General features: G+C 35.0%; 1 protein-coding gene across 1 annotated transcript; it reads right to left on the reverse strand.

The window, feature by feature from the left end:
• Positions 1-5,426: 5,426 nt before the first annotated feature.
• On the reverse strand, positions 5,427-21,205 carry LOC127933868 (exportin-5-like). Its single transcript, XM_052530913.1, has 12 exons — positions 20,836-21,205; positions 20,583-20,738; positions 19,937-19,978; positions 19,771-19,860; positions 19,428-19,627; positions 19,185-19,284; positions 18,900-19,081; positions 18,634-18,734; positions 18,216-18,312; positions 17,973-18,109; positions 16,704-16,801; positions 5,427-5,537 (listed from the first exon to the last, which is right to left on the reverse strand). Exons 1-12 carry the CDS (start codon positions 20,971-20,973, stop codon positions 5,487-5,489), a joined length of 1,392 nt encoding a protein of 463 aa, XP_052386873.1. The 5' UTR covers positions 20,974-21,205; the 3' UTR covers positions 5,427-5,486.
• Between the last annotated feature and the right edge of the window lie 720 nt (positions 21,206-21,925).

A 21,925-nucleotide genomic window follows, 5' to 3' on the forward strand; every position in this document is an offset into this window, starting at 1 on the left:
CCCCAATTTTACAGTCTCTGCACTGGCTACCTATTAAGTTCCGTATCAGTTACAAATTATCATTACTTACCTATAAGGCCCTAAATGGTTTAGCTCCAGCGTACCTAACTAGCCTTCTACCACGCTACAACCCATCACGCACCCTAAGGTCACAAAACGCTGGACTTTTGGTCGTTCCTAGGATAGCAAAGTCCACTAAAGGAGGTAGAGCTTTCTCACATTTGGCTCCCAAACTCTGGAATAGACTTCCTGATAATGTTCGGGGTTCAGACACACTCTCTCTGTTTAAATCTAGATTAAAAACACATCTCTTTCGCCAAGCATTCGAATAATGTTTCTTTTTAATTGTGAGTGTAGTTGCATCTGTTCAAAGTTGCATTTTTATTCATTAGCTTGGGTTAAACTAATTTTACTTTGTTGGATCAGCAGCTATGCTAATGATGTCTGTATTTTGTTTCTATGTTTCGCCATGGGATTTACATCCCGTGGTAACTAGGATTTAAACAAGCTCCAGTCTGGATCCAGAACACCTGAGAAGAGATGATGCTGACCCTCAGAGGACCCCAGATGATGCTAACCTTGAATCAACAAACAGAACTAACAATTATTGCTAAATGTGTGACTGAATCATATAATAACTTAATAATATTGATAGTTCATCGTCTATCTGACTACGTCTTGTATTATTATTATTATTTTTTCTAAAATCCTGTCAAATGTGCACAAACTACTAGCTACTACTAAATATTGTAGAAACATAATTTTCTGTAAAGTTGCTTTGTAACGATTTATTTTGTAAAAAGCGCTATACAAATAAACTTGAATTGAATTGAATTGAATATAAAAATTCTAGTTTATATTTCCATCTCGTTATGCCGCTGGTTTAGATTTTCGATGAACGCGCATTGCTGCAGGTTGATTTTTGGCGTATGTGCTGTGCTTGTGCAGCTGCGGTTGTCTGCATTTCGTCAGGTGAAACATCTCTCTCACTCGCAGCAGAGTCTGTGAGAAGCAACAACTTCCCCTCCGCGCACACTGATACCAGAAACACGCTCCGCCTTCACTCCGTGAATAAAGGATTTCAGTATGTTTCAAATGTTATGTTCATAACATAGCATATAAAGTAATAATAATAATTAAAAAAAATAACAGGAGAGTTTCAAAGTGGCTTAAGCTATGTTTAAACTTTTTCCCTATATCACATGCCAAACTAATAACATTTTAAACATTACATCTTTAATTGCTGCTTTCTGCTGTAAAATTTTGTTTGTGATGAAAATAACAGTATATTTTATCTAAACAGATCGATTAACTTCTTCAAGATTTCAAAATCAGATAGCATGCTGAGAATGTAGCACTGTAAGATTACATTTGTTTGAACGCATTATTTCGAAAGCGATTGAGTGTGAATCTGTTTAAATCATGCTTTAACCCGAAAATAATCAGTAAAAGAAACAGACAGACTCTTAACATGCCGCTCGACTCTTGCAGTCAACCTTCTGATCAAGCTAAATATGTTGGCTGTTGTCATGAATTTTACTCGTGATAAGATCATATTTAAATGTTTGTGCAAAAATTATTAATTTTCATTAATGACAGGGAGGCGCCGTCTCATCACTTTAATTTTTCATGATAATGAATGTATAATTTTTTAATTAACATAATATGTGTCTCACATAGGTACATTAAAAATATATCTACAGAAAGCTTGAAATGTTTTTAAACGAAAAGGAATAGTGTAATGTGTGAATGTTGCATTTCTCTCGTCGGAGAGAGCCAGCACTGTGAATATAACCAAAACAACAGTCCTATATAAACCGGTTCAGCAAGTGAAAGCCTCATAAGACACTGTCCATATGAAAGAGCACCTTTATCTCGACCCCCACCAGCCATGAATAACTATCCAAAACCCAACCCCCTCCAGCTGAACAGAATTCGGTCTGTGTTTTGGCTCTGAGGAACGGTGTGTTACTGTGCTGAAACATGTCTGCACTACACTTCATAAATTTCTCGCAGCCCATATTATTATTTTCACAAGACCATAATGATAATAACAAATCATCAATTAATAATTAATCATTATTTTTTTCGAAAATCATTGTTATTTGTGATCGTGGATGTTTGCGGGAGGCTTTAAGACCAAGCGGAGTCCTCTGTTCCCGCCTCACAGCGCACGGGTCTCCACGGGTCTCCGAGGCTTCACTGTGTGGTTTGACTTTACTGAATCAGATTGAGGCGAACTTATCGATAATGAGCCCAACATTTAGCAAGGCAAGAAAATTCTAACGGAAGGAAGACGTATATCATTGAGCTAATGCTGTTAAAGAGAGAGAGAGAAGTCTAGGACTATTCTTAAACTTGGAGCTCATTATATTGAAGTACAAATCCAAACACCAGAAATGTTATGCATTTCATGAATAATGAAATGTTATGAAAATTATGCATTTTATTTATTCACATGCTGTATTATTAATTTCACAGTATTTTTACCACCTAGATGACTAATCTTTAAAGTCACAATTCTATAATGGTCAAAATTACTCAGGCCAATGGTATTTTTTAATGACATTATTTTATTATTAGTATTATTAGTATTATTATTTGAATAATTGTAGCTTACATTAATAGGTAAAGCAAAACAAATATTCGGATTGTCCCTTATTTTCTCCCTTGTTTTCCTAAAGAATAAACACGTATTTTTTACAAGAATAAACATGATAACATATTATTAATTAATAAAAATAATTTAAGCAATTCAAACCATTTTTTAAACTTGAATTTAAATACTATTAAACTAACTTTAAATTCTCCAGGAGTTTATAAGTAAAAAAAAAAAAAATTCTAAATGAACTTGTGTTAACAATATAATTAGAACTAACAATATAATTTGATTTTTTAAAATGAACAATTGCTGTATAAAATGGGACAGCAGCCTTTATATCAGTGGTTCTCAACCTTTTTTTCCTCTACGCATATAATTTACATATTACGTCAGCAATACAAACCAACCTGATGTATAATATTATAGCCTAACTATTATGATATATAATCTATAACATTCATTGAAATAAACAATTCTACTCCCCATAAATAAAACACCTGATGCTGTCGGGAGCTGACCAATTTTGTGAGATTCAGCTTGAAAGGAGTAACACAAAGAAGTTGCGATTGTAACGCCTGTGTTATACTTTCCACATGAGCAATCCGGACGTGTACACGGCCAGCGCGGACGCAGACTTCTTCAATTTATAGCCTACTTCTGAATGTGCAGACTGATGGCCAGCACTGCAATTGCCCAGAATTATTGCACATCGCTGTCTTTATATTCTTTTATTGACCGATTGCACAGGTTCGAGTAGCAATGAGCTTCTTCACTCTGCCTGAACATGTGCAATTTTGCTTTTGAAGCCTATTGACCACGCGCACCTGTCCGCGCGGTCATCTGCTCAGAGCCTCGGCACACACTCTCAAATGACGATTCACAGTTTGTACATTGTGTTCATTCGCTGGCATTTTTTGAATTTCTTTTTTTTTTTTAACTATTTTGTCCATTCTGATGCGCAATTTTACCTTAAAGGCAATTTTAGTGCTCATGTCTGAAAATAATATATGAAGAAAAAAAAAATCACATAAAAACATTAGGATATAGCTTATATTTCATTAGTAGCATTTTTTTTTAAAATTGATGTAAACCATAACATTTTACAAACTGATAAAGTTTTTATTTATTTTTTTATTTTCTTTCTTCATTCAGCATGTAAAATTTAAAATTTAATTTAAATTTTATTCAGCATGTGGTGCAGGCCACATTTGATTTCATGACGGGCCGCGGGTTGAGAACCACTGCTTTATATCAAATATTTTTAAATCATCCACAGCTGAGCTTTGCTGGAGGCTGATCTGTGCCAGATCGCGTGAAGTGAATGTAATGGACAAAGTCATTTTCAGATGCAATGAAAAAAAAAAAAAAACATGGATAACCTAGATTAGTCCCAGGCTCTGTTCTGAAGTAAAATAATTATAATTACTGTTAACCAAGAGTAACACATTTTAACAGATTAATCGCCTATTTTCATTTGCTGAATGTTTTCTTTATTTTTTAAACACGCTAAAAAATAAATTAAGTTTGTCAGAGGAAAAAAATATATGAGTCGTGTATAGGTTTCATTTTAACGGATCAATCACCTATTTTCGTTTGCTGCATGTTTTTTTTTTTTAAACACGCTAAAAAATTAATCAGAGTTTGTGAGAGGAAAAAAATAGGCTATTAGAAAATATTTTACAACAAATCCTTTAAATTTAACAAATTTATCAGAAAACAATAATTAAAAATATATAATTCTAGTGGATAAATATAATTGCAGTATATAATAATATAGGCTTAGTAATAAAAGTAAAAAGCGCAGCGGTAAGCCCCAGATAGGCTGGCCACCTACTGTATATTTTTTCTATTGCTTTAATCTGTAAAAAGATAGTTTAGATTTCACGTTTCACCTATTTATACAGTAAATCACACAACAGCTATTTCATGTTTTAGATGTTTTTACAGCATTCAAGGTTAACTCTAATGCTGCCAATCAGTAGGTGTAATCACTTACTGTGATGTCAAGTGCTATTTATAAAATTAATCTGTAAACACATTCATGGATTTATTCTTTATTCTACACCACTCTGTCCCTTCTCCGATCATCATGCTCTGATGATTTCCTGGTTTTACGAAGCTCATCCCTCAGAAATATGCAATGGGCACAGATTGGTTAGATGGCCCAGTGTGTTGAGATTCCCTAAAGTGCACCCCTCACCTCAGTGGCATGTGCTCCGGTGCTTTATTTTAAACAATACTTGTGAAACTTGTGAACCCATTAGTATCACTAGAAGACAGAATCATGATTAATATATGGATAGATATTTTTGAGCACCCATAGTTTTGATGGCAGGCAACAACTCTTCAGCCCCTTTCACACTGCACATTGGACTTTTTTACCAGGTGTTTTGAAGGCAAATCAATGTTTGTGGCAGAAAAAATGTGTGCAAACTGTAACAAAGCAGAAATCATTTAGTTCCGTTTGCCATCTTAAGCGAAAGTTAACGTGCCTAGCGTTTGACTCTTATATTACACGTCACACCCTGATGTCACATGTCTTTACGGAACCTTTACGGGTTGTGTGTGAATGCATGCACATATTCCAGGTAATTACTGGCAGTGTGAAAGTGCAAAATCTAGTGACCCGGGACAATTGCCGGGACATATTACCCGTGTTTTATCCGGAATCGCAGTTTGAAAGGGGCCTTCTTCTTCTATAAAGCAGTGCAACATAGCCTTGCCCACTTTGTTGCATGTTCCCAGGGGAGGGGTTTATGTAAATGTATACACAATAAATGTAAAAAAAAGTTTGTCAACTTGAAAACAGTGTATACATTTTCAGAACTATAAACAAAACAATATGCATGCAAATATTTATGGTAGTATCAATAACTCAAAGGTCTTACCACAGACTGGTCCGTTGGTTGACAATCTGCCACCGAAAGTTCAGTCTCTGTTTTCAACGAAGTAAAAAATAGGAGATAACATTAGGAAAATCCTTCTCTGCAGTCAATATTGTTTTTTAGTAATTTACAGGAATGACAACTGCATTCTACAACCAGATTAACTCCCAAAAATTCACTAGGGATGTAACGATAACCGATTTGACGTTAAATCATGTTAGAAAGTATGAGGCCTGGGAATGGCACAAATTGCACAAAAATCACAGAGGAATTTCTGTTGGGTTTTGTACGCACAGATTTTTTTGTATGTAATGGTGCGTTACATGAGTTTACTGATTTTTGTACATGTAAAATGTAGCTTGAGGAGCACTCCATTGAATGTTTACAGGTGGCGCTATTGAGCCATTTTATCACATCCACTTCTGAAACCCATATCAGATGTACATTAGGGTTGTAAGAAAATATCGATACACATGAGTATCACAATATTTTGTTTGGCGATACTGTATCGATTCTCAAAAACTTAATATCGATATATATATACATATATATATATATATATACACATACATATATATATATATACATATATATATATATATATATATATATATATATATATATATATATATATATATATATATATATATATGTATATATATATATATATATATATAAAAATCTTACAAGACTAATGCCAATTGTTTCGTTTCGAGCTGGTCCCGTGTGGGCCTCTTCACGTGTCGCGGCCTGTTTTTAATCAGTCTATGGTCGCTGCAAGCGGCGGAACTGAGGCTGCAGTTTCTCTCTTTTTAGGGGCATATGTATATATATATATATATATATATATATATAAATTAAACAATTTAACTGTGACATTATAATATAAGACCAATATTAAAATGTTCAGAAAAACATCCCTATGGTAGCACAAAGTTCATTTTTTTTATTACTGTTTTATGTGTTTTATAATAATTTGACAACTTTTAATATATGCAATAATATAAATCCATTAACCCTCTGGAGTCTAAGGGTATTTTTGGGGCCTTGAGAAGTTTTGTCATGCCCTGACATTTGTGCTTTTTTCAGTTTATTATAAATATCTAAATGGGTAAAGTCTAATATCACTGTAATCAGCACAAACTAGGCTACAATAATATGTGAAAGGCATGCATGTACATGATTGTATTTTTGAGAAAAAAAATGTTATGCATGGTTAGTGAAAAACTAAAAATTTTAAATCACTTGAATAAGGCAATAAAACACATACATAAAATTGGTTGCCGGAAAAGTTGAGAACTGGAGCTTGTAGCCTAGAATTTTTCTTTCTGAATGATGTGAAAATCATCTTGTTTACTCATTCACAGAAAACAATATATTGATTTAAATTTTCTAAGACACTTTTTGTTGGTAAAAGTCATATGCGAGTAGGCGTCAACTATCATGAATATCATTGTGATTTACACCTGAGAAGACAAAGGCCTGCATAATGAGCTGCATAATGAGCCTCTCAGTCAGCTGTGCCACTGAGGGAGGAGTTACAAGAAAGAATTTGAGAACAAAATAAAAGTATATAATTTTATGTTTGTAGTTTATTAAGAATATATTTAATTATCCCACAACATAATTTAATATCCACTTGGGGGAGCAGTTAAACAGTTTATTAGGAACAATCAAAGCTTACTTTCAAACAAATTTTTTGGCATCCTTACTTCAGTCACACAATCCTTCAGAAATCCTTTTAACAATCTTATTTTCTACCAAATAAACCCCATTTATTATCATCATCATTATTATTATTATTATTATTAATGTTGAAAAGAGCTGATAATATTTTTCAGGTTTTTTTAGGGGTAATAAATCGAAAGAACTGCATTGTTTTTACATTTGTTAGAGTTATCTCTATTTGTCACATTTATATTATTTACATCAAGCTTTTGAATGGTATAGTATTGTATACTGTTATTGAAACTTCATAATGTTCCACTTGATTATACGTTTAGTCAGGAATTATAGTTTGGAAAAAGTCTTTGGAAAAAGTCTTACTAGTAAAATGTTTACACGTTATGTGAAAACTAGTACAAATAAATAAAAAGAGACTTACTCATGTTTATGATCTCTGCTGAATAAAGTGCTTCATTCTTTTTTCTGAGGAAATCCATTTCTCAAATCCTCAACCACACCACATCTTTTTGGGGTGAATTATGTCTTAGTCCTCTCATCGCGAAGCAAACAGTAAAATAAAATAAAAACTTGAAGAACAGTCTCGCTGCTTTTTCTTCTGTGTGGGCGTATTCAAGCCGCGCGCTTCAGTTTGAATCTGAATAGCGCGTTCAGCGCGGGGGCGTGGTCACATTAGATATAATGAGCGGAGATATGAAAAACAGACATTGCGTTGTTTTCATATGGATTACTTTATCTCAGAATATTTGTTTTCGGCAGCACTTGTTTAGTTTAAAAGTAGACATTCCAGGCTTTCTATAGATATCTCTCTCATGTCTCTTCTTTGAGTATTCACGGAGTTACAGTTCATTTTAATGAAATGTTTGTACATGACGATCAGCGGAGACAAAGACTGTAGACAGCGCACCTTGTTTGTTATCTTTATTTTATAAGTGCACAAAGGTTTTTTGTTATTATGTCTGTATCCAAAAAAAACTAGACCCTTTACAGATTCGATTGATGTATTGCTCTTATCTGTACGATTAAAACTGAAAGTGTAATTTAAGTTCTTTTCGGGGTTATCAGGAGAAAATGACTCAAAACGCATATATGCGTTAACCGACTCGAAAGGGTTAATTGACAGCACCATTGGATCTAAAGGTATCAAACCAACTGTAAAATATACAGAATATCATTCAGTATGATGCTCAAGGCATAGTTTTTCAAATTATGTGTCTTTGTTTTTATATGAATTATATATATCCATATTTTTCAACTGTTTATATACTGTACCCACTTTAATTAAACTAACACCGTTTGAGATAAAGGTATCAAACCAACTATTATATTATTCATAATGCACAAGGGCTTGATATTGTTACAGGGACTGATGATTGCAAATGCAGATCCCACTGTGTTCTGGTTAACAGTTTTTATTTATTTATTTATTTATGCTATGGTTTACTTATGGTGGTGTTCTTAATGACAGCTTTCCTTACAATATATACTATTCCTAAAATAAGAAATATCCCAATATATCGCCTTGCTTACAGTATCGTAGTGTATCACAATATATCGTATTGCTGTATCGTGATACGTAACGTATCGCCAGATTCTTGGCAATACACAGCCCTAATGTGCATTTTTGCAAGTTCTGGTGTGTGTGTAAAATGTATATAATTATTAATATAAACAAATAGATATAGTTATAACAAGTGGGGCAGGGCTGAGAGCTGTGGGAGCAAAGCGAGGCAGGTGGAGTTTAACAATAATGAGCCTGAATTTACTTTGTGTTAGGCAGTCATCCATAAGGGGCTGCCGCTTACTTTCATTTTACTGTTTATTTTCATTATGCGTTTCAATATTCGTAGATTCCCACTTCCTTCTAAAAAAAAATAGTAAACAGTACGATTAGAACGATTTTCCTGTTTTTACCATAAAATTGCATTATATACAGAAATCACATACTCCATCTCTCCTGATCTCTCTCCCTCTCCAAGACTCACATACAGTTTGCAGACACGTTTAACATATGCTCTGACGAATTTGTCAGTAACATCATTTAACAACTTAAAATACATGACAAGTAAGGTAACAACGGAGCTGTTTGTTAAGAAAATTAATAAAGTTTCACTATTAGTAAGAGACATTGCTGCCAAACACTTTTGAGAGACGCAGACTCACAGAGGTAGGTAAATTCAACCGTAATAAAGATGAATGTATGAAATTCCTAAGGGGGTGCCTTTTAACCTCTGGTCTCCACAGAAATCTTTGTCAAGAGAATGACACAGAAAAAGGGCTGTGCGATATGGACAAAAAAACGGTTTTTAGATAAATTTTGCGATTTCGATTTTAATCACGATTTTGACACACACAGACATGCTTTACAGTCATAAATGCATTCAGTATAAATTTCACACATATTTCCAAAAGAAAACCAATGAGAGCTTTATCTCTAGCTTACTGTAGCGGTGCCTCAGGTGTTATGTGTTTTGCCCAATATATTTATTGCCCAAGGGTCACTGTACGCATCTGCAGTGCGTATACAGTAAGTTATGTGTAAGCAGTTCAGAAGCAGCAACGAGAGTGCATTAATGTAACGCAAAAGCACATTAAAATAATGTGCAAGCGCGAATCTATCCACTCGCACCAGTGATGCGCGGGTCAATGTATTAATAACCTGCACCGACCGACGTTTTCAACTAACCCGCCCGCAACTCGGACCGCAAAAAAATAACAATTAAATATTGTACCCGACCCGCATTTTTAAAAAGCAGTAAATGCTCATCGTAGCGTCAATGGGCCATAGAAATGTAGGCAAAACTAACTAGGCAAAAAAAAAAAAAAAACTTAATATATTATAATTTTGTCAAGCATTTTAAAAAATCGTCAGTAAGCTCATAATTTGTACTAAAATAGTCTAGTCTGGCTATGTCTATTTGTATGTTTCTGCAAAGTCAGCAGACATGAGCTCGTGAGCGGAGAGCGCATTTCTGAATATCCCGATCCGCTCACTCATTCCGTGGGGTCTCGCTCAACCCAGAACGGCCTGTTGGTTCGAAAATATGCAAGGAGTCATTTAATTGAGTAGTAATAAACTGGTGTTTTCTGTGTTGCTGCAGAGATGAAGTTGACGATGGAGACTCGCCATGAATGCCAGAGAGAAATGCACATTTCATATGAATTACATCATCAGAGAGTAGCCCATTAATTTTGGTTTGAATATTTTCGTTTAAAATTAGACATTTCAAGCTTTCTGTAATATATAGCCTATATTTCTCAAAACTGGGAGGCACATGCTGAGAATTCACATGCAATGCAAGTGATCGTGCCAGCGCCTTATTACATTCTCTGCTTGGCTATATATTTGCTTCTTATTTATTAAATACGGGCAACTGATTGATAAAACATTGATCAAAATTAAGATACAATTTATATAAAACAAAACTTAATGAAGTCTTCAAAATCATGTTTTACCAAAAACAGCGCTGTTGCTCCCCATGCAGTCTTCTTTGCCGCCTCCATCTCTACTTGCAGACTGAGCTCGTGCGACATCTTCATGCCAGTTATTCAGCCAATAAAGTGTAGGTGTAACAGAAATGAGTCGAACCAGACAAATTAAAGAGTCTATCAAAGCGATGTTTGAAACACAAGAGCCGAATTCCTCAGGAAGTCATAAATCAGTTCTAGTGCCACAAGAACCAAGCAAGATGACCAACCAACTTGTTCACACAACAGCTTTCAACATTAAGAACCACTAGAACAATTATTTACAATTTCAATTCGAAGAAGAGAAATTTGGTGTCAAATTTGTTGTTCGTAATTGAAATGCAACGCTGGACATCACATGGAAACCCATGAGTTAAACACTTCCATTGACTCCCCCCCCCCCCCCACCTAGCAGAACCAGACTGAAATTCCTAAGGGGGGGAAGGGCTTTAAACCTCTGTCTTCACAGAAAAGTCTTTGTCATGAGAATGGCAAAGAAACTGCTTTTGTACATATATATGGACCAGAATGAACTCAAAAAGACTCATAAAATAATCAGTCCATCGCATCACTCCATATTCATTTATGTGTAACCCACACATTTGACTATCATGTTATAATCACTTATTGTGTATGTTTTTTTTTTTATAACTATGGCATAGCTTAACGATTTATAATTGTGTTTGGTATGTGTGTGATCGAATCTTCTTGCTTGAATTAGCCCTGACAATAATTTATTTGTCCCATGTATCGTATTCATGTTATAGGAATCATGTCCAAAATTAGACCCTGCAAGGCAGGAAAATTCGGACCACATGCTTGGTAAGATAAACAAATGATTTATGATACCCCCGAGCCAAGACAATATCTGATTGGTCAAGACAACATTTGAGGTGTGGCCAACAGGCCACTTTAAATACCTAGGACACCATGAAATCTTGCTTTTAGTCTGCTTCTAGTCTCTAGCTATGCTTCTGCTAGCGTGTAGCTTCTAGCCATGCTGTTTGTCACCACTGTTCTTTGAGCGCGGTTCCTGCGTGCTTCAGCCTGCACGCCTGCTGCTACTTAGCCACGATGAGAAGGAACACAACCTAGTCTCGTCAAACTTTATTTATTTTCTTTTCCGTTTGAGAGTTTCGTGTTCTGAGTTAAGTTTTGTAACGTTACCATACAATACCCCTTACAATGGGAGTCCCTTTCACAGGAAACGAAGGCAATGTATCCCCAGATATTTGTTGTGCTGGTGTATCTAATATAATTTTAGTCACATTGAGGAACTCAATGGGAGGGCTAATTGCGTGATTGATGGTTGTTCATGTCTATGCAATTTAAACTATTGCTGTAAACTTGGGATTCCATATTTCCATTCTCTTAAACTCATCTTCCCCTAACTTTCGATCTTCCTGCAACTTGTGTGAATGTGTGGGTGCGTGCGTTTATGTGTTAGATTAGCTTATATGTCTTAGATTTATCTAATAAAGCCTTATTCATATTGAAAAGAGAAGTATCTTGTGTTTTGTGCTTACAAGTTAATGTCTTAAACTGCCGATCTTGTTACTGTGCTAATTGATAGTGTTTCACTATAGTTTGGATATTAGTATCCAGCGCAGATTTGATGTTAAACGGCTCGTTCACTGAATCGCAGGGCGTCTAAGTGACCAGCCGTGAAACAGTGATTCTGTTCAAATTCCCTTTAAAATCTTAAATGATTCCCTTTGAGCTAAATTGACCTGTTTCCGTTACATAGGCCTATGTATTTCAAAAATGCGACCGCGACCCGAATATCATAAAAAATATTTTTGAATGACTCATAACCACGGGCACCTGCTCATTTGGGATCAACCCGCGCATCACTGACTCGCACGCAGATTTCATTTGCTCCGTTAACAAAACCAGATGCGCTTGCTCAGATCATAGACTGTAAAAGGATCAGATATATGCTGCCTTACAACGTGTCTCCTCTCGCTCAACCTGTGTCCTGTGCACTCACAACTCTCTCTGTGCTCTTGTGCAAGATATTAAATCTTTTCGCACCTTTCTATTTATAACTTTTTCTGTTTTCGTCTTTTTACTGTGTGCAGTGTGTACGTTCTGTTCCGTTAACATGGGCTCGAAAAAAAAAAATGATACGCATCACAGTGTGTGTGAACCTGGAGTTAGGCACATGCCCAGTCTGCTCTCAGTGCTCTGCTTTCGCGCTCCACTCAGGTGCGCTGCATCCTGATTGGTTCAGATTACATACTGCAGGAGGTCAGGGCTGCAGAAAATCGGTGCTATAAGGTGATTTAGAAATCGCGCACACTCAAATCGCGATTTTATTTCGATTTCGATTAATCGCACAGCCCTACACAGAAACTGTCTTTTCTACATATATATGGACCAAAATTAACTCAAAGAGACTTATAAATGAATATCAGTTCATTGCTTTACTCCATATTCATTTATATGTAACCCACACATTTGACTATCATGATATAATCACTTATTGTGTATGTCTTTTAATAACTATTTGATAGCTTGAGGATACATATTCATGTCTAGTATGTATGTGTTTGAACCTGTTAGCTTGAAACAGTCCTGACCATCAGTTATTTGTCAAATGTATCATATTCTTGTTATAGGAATCATGTCCAAAATTATACCCTGCAAGAGAGGGTAAATTCGGACCACATGCTTGATAAGACAACATATGATTTATGATACCCCGAGCAAAAGACTATATCTGATTGGTCAAGACAACATTTGAGGTGTGGCCAACAGGCCAGTTTAAATACTCAGGACACCACAACATTTTGTTTTTAGTTTTTAGCTTGCTTGTGCAATTAGTCATGCCTGCTTTAAGTATGCTTTTAGCTCGTAGCTTTGCTTCCTAGCTTTTGCTTCTAACCATGCTTTTAGTCATCACTGTTCTTTGAGCACGGTTCCAGCGTGCTTCGGCCTGCAAGCCTGCTGCTACTTAGCCACATTGAGAAGAAACACCACCTAGTCTCGTCAAACTTTACTTCATTTCTTTTCCGTTTGAGAGTTTCGTTTTCTGAGTTAAGTTATGTAACGCCATGTCTCCGGAGTCTGACCTCGAGTGCCTGTTCAACTTCAACCAGCAACACAACTCCACGTCTTGAGCCAACGCCCAGCCACAGGCTTCCCAAGATGTCACTTCAATGACTACTGAACTTCCAGCCAATCAGCAAAATCGTGAAAACCCCTTTCAACGACAACTTTACACAGGCAATGTACCTCCAGACTGATCTATACTGGAGTATCAAATATAATTTAACCTCATTGAGGAACTCAATGCGAGTTTTAATTAAGTGATTGATGGTTGTTCATGTCTATGCAATTTCACGTATTGCTGTAAACTTGGGATTACACATTTCCATTCTCTTAAACTCATCTTTCACTAACTTTCGATCTTCCTGCAACTTGTGTGAATGTGTGAGTGCGTGTGTTTATGTGTTAGATTTGTTTATATGTCTTAGATTTATCTAATAAAGCCTTATTCATATTGAAAAGAGAAGTATCTTGTGTTTTAATAAACGTGCAACATTTAATAAATGTTTTAATAAACAAACTCCAGCTGGTCCAAAATGCAGCACCTAGATTTCTTACTAGAGCCAGGAAGTATGACCATATTAGCCCAGTTTTGTCAACACTGCACTGGGTCCCTGTTATACATCGTATAGATTTTTAAAATCTTGCTTATTACTTATAAAGCCCTGAGTGTTTTAGCACCTCAGTATTTGAACAAGCGTTTATTGCATTATAGTCCTCCTGCGTTCTCAATTCTCTGGCTATTTGATAATACCTAGAATTTAAAAAATCCTTTTACTATTTAGCACTAAAACTATGGAATAGCTTAGTTGTAGACACTTAATATCATAAATGAATCCTACTCCCAATCAGGGGCTGTTCTGACAAGCTTTGACCCCCTCTGGCATGCCTAAATGTGTAAACATATCACACCAAACAATTTTGGATGAAAAGCACAGTTTGTCATGTAAACTATATATAAAAAAAGAAAAGCTGATTAATTAAAATCTGCATTCACTCGCAGCACACTCAACCAGAGGGGCATTTTTAAAGCACTGCACATTATAACCAATCACACATGATTCTGTTGATCTTATGAATGCAAGGACCAGTCAGAGGCATTCAGATGAGACAATGCTAAAACACACTGCTGTCTACGTGCGCGCGCTGGCTAACTGAATCATAATGCGTATACACGTGAATCGACTCCAAAGCCAATAAATCCTAATGGGAAATATCCCAAAACGCACTACAGAAAACCTTTTTTATGGTTTTAATGGTTAAAAGTTGGTTTATAATGTTTGTAATGGTATTTGTAGTTGAAACCATTAAAATTTCTGACAGTTTTATTGTTTTGTTTTTCAGTAGGGACATAAGCCTAAATCAATTATACAGTGGTATTGTGGCTGCTGTGTGTCACATGACAAGCATAAGAGCCCCTCCCCTCCTTCAACCATGACTCTTCAAAAATAATAAGTGCATGATGTACCTGACACTACAAAATTATTTTTCAAATAAATTAAACATGATTAAATTAATTTTCAAATTGTTATATATTACCTCTAGACATTGCAGTGATACATGGTGTGTGTGTGTGTGTCTGTGTGTGTGTATATATATATATATATATATATATATATATATATATATATATATATATATATATATATATATATATATATTAGGGCCGGGACTTTAACGCGTTAATTGAGATTAATTAATTACACAAAAAATAACGCGTTAACTAAGGTTAATTAATTACAGAAAAAAAAAATCCTGCATTTTTAATAACTTATTTTTGCACCGCGGAAGGTTTCTCACTGGATTTGTTTCGGCGGACCGATTATACGGAAGCACCAACTGGTGTTCGCTCCGCATATCACTGCAGCCTGCAGCACATCGAGCCTCAAGTATCACCTCAACGCAAAACATATAGCAGCTAGCGTGGACTTTACACTTTATGTTGAACTATATATTATTTTGTTGGTGCATCAGTTTATGTTGAACTCTTTATTGTTTTGGCCAAGGTTATTGAGAGTTGGACTTGAGTATGTTATAGCCTCTGAAGCAACAGAGAGATGTTTTCTAATAGTCAGTGTTTCCAATGTTCTGAATGTAATTGACAGTATTGTGTTTTACTTAAAAAAAACTCTTTACAGAAGGTTCCAGCACCTATAAGCTTCCTGAATTTCTGAAATGTACTATTTCTAAATTGTTTCTAAATATGCTATTGCTACACTTCATGGCAAAAATTGCACTGGTCTGCTATACTTGGTTGAACAAAAATAAACAATATTTTGTTGCTTAAGCTTATGTATTCAGTCATTATTCAATGGTATACTATAAATCCATGTGAAAAAAAATTACTTCTCACTGTTTTCAGGTCAAATATTTATATGCGATTAAAATGCGATTAATTTCGATTAATTAATTACAAAGCCTCTAATTAATTAGATAAATTTTTTTAATCGAGTCCCGGCCCTAATATATATATATATATATATATATATGAAAGAATGACTGAATTGTATTTTAAGTCGGTTAAGATTAAATTTAAAGTTGTGCCCCGTCTGTTTACTGTCCAACTATCATTTTTTTGGTCTGATTTATTGCACTCTTATTTCACTGACCTCTGTCTGTTTGGTGTGCATCTTTTACTTCAATGTTTCATTTTCAAACATACATTTTGCCATTAACTGTAATAATCCAGTGCAATTTATGTTTGCACAAAAAGTCTGACAACAGCCAGTGCTCCACACAGAGATCTGATCTTATCATCATCCAGCCTGTCTGCAATGACATTGTATGCATTTTTTTCTAGATTTCTTAAGATAGCATTTTTTTTCTTTGTTTCTATGAATCAAATTGGTAAATCTGATTCAGATAACACAATTTAAAAACACAAATTACACTGTAGTAATAAATGTATGACTGAGCATTTGAGGGAGGCATTTTAAAAATGAAGCATAAAGAAAAAACATGTTCTGGTTTGTTAAACACGTACTTCCAGATGTTGTATGTGATGTTAAGGTTACCTGCAGCAAATAGGTAAACAGTGGGCCCAGCAAAGGATTGAGGAGGCTGTCATAATAATCACGAGGACAGGACATCACCAGCTGCTTCATGAACAGACGTGAAAGACATTAAGGAAAACAACAAAAACTGCACATTACAGCACATCATTCATGAGTTAGAGTCAACAACCACAAGAATCCAAATCTAATGACAGTGATGTCACTTCCATAATCATTAATCAAGGTGACTATAAAGCTTTATAATAAGGGTTACCCAAATAATCATGTACTAATTACCCAAATTAAAACTTACTTTAACATAAGCTAATAATTAGTAAACGAATGAACTAATCACTAATGAATAAAGATGGATTCATGCCTGAATAACAACTTAATTTAAGTAAATGTTTTATAGTTACTTTTAAGAGTAAACTAAATCAAATAGCTCCTACAATAATGTGGATGAATGAATGATGCACTTATATACTATTTTATTGTATATTGCTAAAAAAAAAAAGTTCAGTTATTGTAAAAGTTATTGTTTATATGTATGGTATTGGTATCGACATTGATATTGATGATACTGGACTTTAAAAGTATCCTATTGTATTGAAAGCAATGTAAGTTGTATCGCCCATCCCTAATGTCCGAGACTTTTAGGGTACTTCTGTGAGAACCTACCAGCAGTGGTCCAGAGTAGGACAAACAACAAATTGGGTGTATATTCCACATAACACCTTACTAGATAGGTGGTCATGATGTTTTGGCTCAACAGTATATATGCATTAATATACATGCAAACATTAAACAATTCTTGTGTTTATACAGTTGGATATAGACCTACATCAGGGTAGTGCCACAACATACCATTTGTACAGTGGCTGGTAGCCATAGGCTTCCATAGTATTTGTATATCTGCATTAGGTTTGGAAAAATGTAAGGGTGAGTAAATAATGACAAATTTCATTTTTGGATGAAGGCTTATAAGCCAGTAGGATGAATTTAAAGGAGAGTTACGTGAGAATCACACAAAAAATACTGAAATTAAGTTATGTGTGGTAGCTGCAATAAGTATTCTCCACATTTGATTGAAAGTATCACTGTAAATATTTTCAAACTAATCCTGTGCCATCCAATTATGTTCATGCCATCACTAATCATTAGCTCATTTTGAAGTAATAATAAAGATATTAGGATCAGGAACCCATATTATAACAAATGGTATTGACTTCTAAATATGTTTAACTAATAGTTAAAAGAAAAAAAAAAAAAACATTATATAAAGGATATGAACTAAGGGGCGGAGCCTGTGGTCTGGAACACTGTCTAGATGGGTAAATGCAGAACCAACAATCTGCTCTGCCAAGCCTTCTATTGCATAAAAGTCTTGCTGCATGCAGGGACCTGCATTCCCTAGCACGTGGAAACTTAAAAAAATATATATACAAAAGAAAAGAGTAATTAGTATCAGGAATTTTTCTATTAATCAAAAAAAGAAAATAAAAATCAATTATTAAACTTGATTGCTCCAACCAGTTATCATAGAGTGAGGAGAAGAAGCCTTGCATGCGTTCAGCAATGTTTCTGTATGCTGAAGAGTCACAGGCATCTAGAAGTGGTTGAGGAATTCCTGTAGGAAACATCAAGAGTTATTTCTTTAAGATACCAAGAGTCTGGGGTTTTAAAGGCAATGTTGATTTAACTGCACTGACACTATCAGATGAAAAATTATGAACTTAATTGAGCTAGATAATGACACTCCTGCCTTTCACATAGCTGCTTAAAAGGTGAAATTGAATCGGTTCCATAATTGATGAAATCTGCAATATCACCCTTATTTTCCCATTTAATTTTGTGAAGCTGCTTCGACAATCTATATTGTTTAAAGCACTATAAAAATACATGACACTTGATGGTGTTCATAAACAGAAAGGACAAATGAGAAACCAACCTAAAGCAAAATTCTTCTCCATATCCATAATATCATAGACCCTTGTAAAGGTCTTGCTAAGCCGGTTGGTGTTCTCTGGCAAGAACAAGCTATTTTGGGTCCTGAAAGGATAAAAAAAATATCAAACTATTCCAAACATTGTCACAATAGTGGAGGAAAAAGTACATAGAACAGCACAGCATATACCTGTACACGATCCATGATTTTTCTCTACATATACTATTCCATATCAAATGTCAGTTTTTTTAGGATATGACCTAATTTACCTGATGAGAGCAAAAAGGTTAGGCAGCAAGGCCTGCAGGTGCTCCGCACAAGGGTTTCTGTAGATAGGAGCCCCATCAGAGGTTGTGCTTACCACAAAGCCTCCTGCTTTTGCCTCCACAGGATTAGCAGGCCAACGAGCACGCTTTACAACCCCAAGTATGGTGTTCACACAAAAACTAACCTGCCATTAAAGACAAAAGCAAAACTGATTAAATTTATAACAAAATCCAACAGCTATGCAAACACAGACTGCATGCATTCATTTGAGAAGTGGTGACCGCTACCCTTGACCTGTTGATACCCATCTGATCCTCTGTGTCAGCATCACTGATCACCTGATCAGCACCAACATATGCCAAGAAGTTAACAGGGTCCAATAACACACTACACAACATACAATAAAAAGAAGTTTAATGCATCAGACAGCCTCAGATGCATGCACAAACTAAACATCAGTGACTTCATATCATTGTCATGTTAAATATCTGTTAAAAAATATCTGTCTGGGCAACAATATCCATGCATACCTCTTCATCTCCTCTGACAGCCACTGTGCAGTAACAGGTGCCATGATTTCTTTCAGAAAGGCTTTTTGCTTGTTATAGTCTTTAAACTGATTGCTGATTAATATCAGGGCTTCCATAAGAGCACACTTCTCCATTTGTGTCAGCAGCAGCTCATTGGAGAACAACCTTTTCACGTGCTCATACATCATGTCAAAACACGGCTACAATGCAAGAAAAAAACTATTATCATTAGCATCCTAGAAGAGAATGATAATATAACTGGTTTCTTTAGGAACATAATTAAAATGAAACATCATGCTATGCATTGTAAAGAACTGTATTATAGATGTATGCTTCAACATACCAGCATAAAATCTGAATAATCTCGACATATTCTAATGATGGAAGAACAGGCATGTCTTCTGAGATTCTTAACAGCTCGTGATCGATGTGCCTGAACACATGCACAGAACATCAACAAGACTGTTTGATTAGAGAATCACATGCATTTATAAGTATGGGCACCTTACCTTGCATTCTTCAACCAATTCAAATGTGATGGAAGGAAATATCTAAATGTAAGTGAAAAAAGATATTTGATGATGATAGGATTTCAGCACATCTATTATGCACTAAGTAATAACATACAGGCAGCTAATAATTAAAAAAAATGCAAATGCATCAAGTTTCAGGGTTCTTTTTATAAATACAATAGCAGAAGAAGAACAGAAAATTATGGGGGGAAGGGGAGAGAATCCAGATTTGAACACATAAGAGCATAATACTAATACTAGAAGATCTAGAACATTAGAGAAGCAATTTATAGCTGCAACAGTAAAAAAATTATCAGTGTAAAATTTATTTGACACCCTAAATCAGTGGTTAGACATTGTTTTAGATGCACTTAGGTGTAGACACATTAGCAAAACCCATTGTCAATAGTTTAGTGATGTATTAAGCACTTCACTTTATAATCAAGCTGCTTTCAATTGGTCAGCAGGTATTGAAAATAATAAAAATAAATAAAATTAAAATAATAAATTGTTCTCACATACAAAACTCCCAATTGAGTGGACTCCGATTGGAGTGACAACATTTTGCCTGTAAAATTTCACTGAGCAACAGTAAATGTGACTACACATTTATTCACATCTTCATATGATAGATATTTCTCACCTTAAAAAGTACTTGAGGCAGAAAGTGTGGTTGGTGTATAACGAAGGGAAAGAGAGTGGATATAATGGTAAGAACACAGGACAGAATGAGAGGATCTCTCGTCTCATAGTGTACAACCATCTGCAGCAGCTCCATACCCTCATCTATGGGAATTTTCTACAGCAATGGGAGGAGCAAAAAAAACACATCTCAGTGACAAGATACCTCTTTAAATCCCTCACCGCTGTAACATGAGAGAACCTGGTTGTCTTACCTCCTTTTCAAGAATTTTGAAGAGCTGTCCAAACACACTTTCTGTGAAGAAAGTCATGGCATCCCACTGAACCGCTGACAGAGACAGAGCAGAACAGAAACTTTTGCCTGAATTACTGTAGCATGAATGAATGGACATATTATTTACAAACAATGGGAGTCAAGCTTAAATCATTAAACATTAACCATAACACTCGAACGATTTCCATTATACCCCAAGTCATGTTGGGAGTCAGACATACTTTAAAACACACTGGTGTATTGTTACACAACTTACGAAACAAAAAGTTATGATTTCATATCAGCGATTTCATTAATTTGATGCAGTGATGACAAACTGCATCTGATGGTCTACAAAGCTTTGACATAGATGCCAAACTTAGAGCATATCATCACCACCTCACACTGAACACATTACATCAATTTGTTAACAGCAATGCCTACTGGTTGAAAGCAATAAATCAGAAATTATATTATACCAGTATATTTATGATTTCTTTTGGCCATTTTGACTAAAATCATATTAAAATGCCTTTAAGTAACTAATTTTGGCAGTTGGTCTGATGCTTGCCACCTTTCTTGCTTCTGTAGTGCTTGCATGTTGCGATAGCAAATAGTCTCAATATTATCATGGTCACATGACGATATGAAATGATAGGTCTTCTGGGCAAAAAGTGTACTTTTTAAAAATATATTTAAACTAGTGCTGTCAAACAATTAATCGTGATTTACTGCATCCAAAATAAAAGTTTTGCTTACATAATGTGTATGTCTCTACGGTATATATATTTTGAAAATATTTAAATGTATTTACATGTCTATATTTTCATATAATTTCTGTTATATATTAATATATTTAATATATGAACAATTTCTGAAATGTATACATGCATGTGTGAGTCAGGGTTCATATAGAAACTGCAAAATAAAATTTCAGGACTTTAAACACCACTTTTTTATTTTCAAGGACTAAAATGAGAGATCTTTACATATCAAACTATTTAGTTATCATCTTTTAAATTCTAATAAACAAATAAATCTAAATGTCACAAATAAAGTGAATCACAAAAGCATGCAATGACTATGGCTAA

The sequence above is a fragment of the Carassius gibelio genome, chromosome A18, assembly GCF_023724105.1.
Source record: "Carassius gibelio isolate Cgi1373 ecotype wild population from Czech Republic chromosome A18, carGib1.2-hapl.c, whole genome shotgun sequence".
Taxonomy (NCBI): Eukaryota; Metazoa; Chordata; class Actinopteri; order Cypriniformes; family Cyprinidae; genus Carassius; species Carassius gibelio.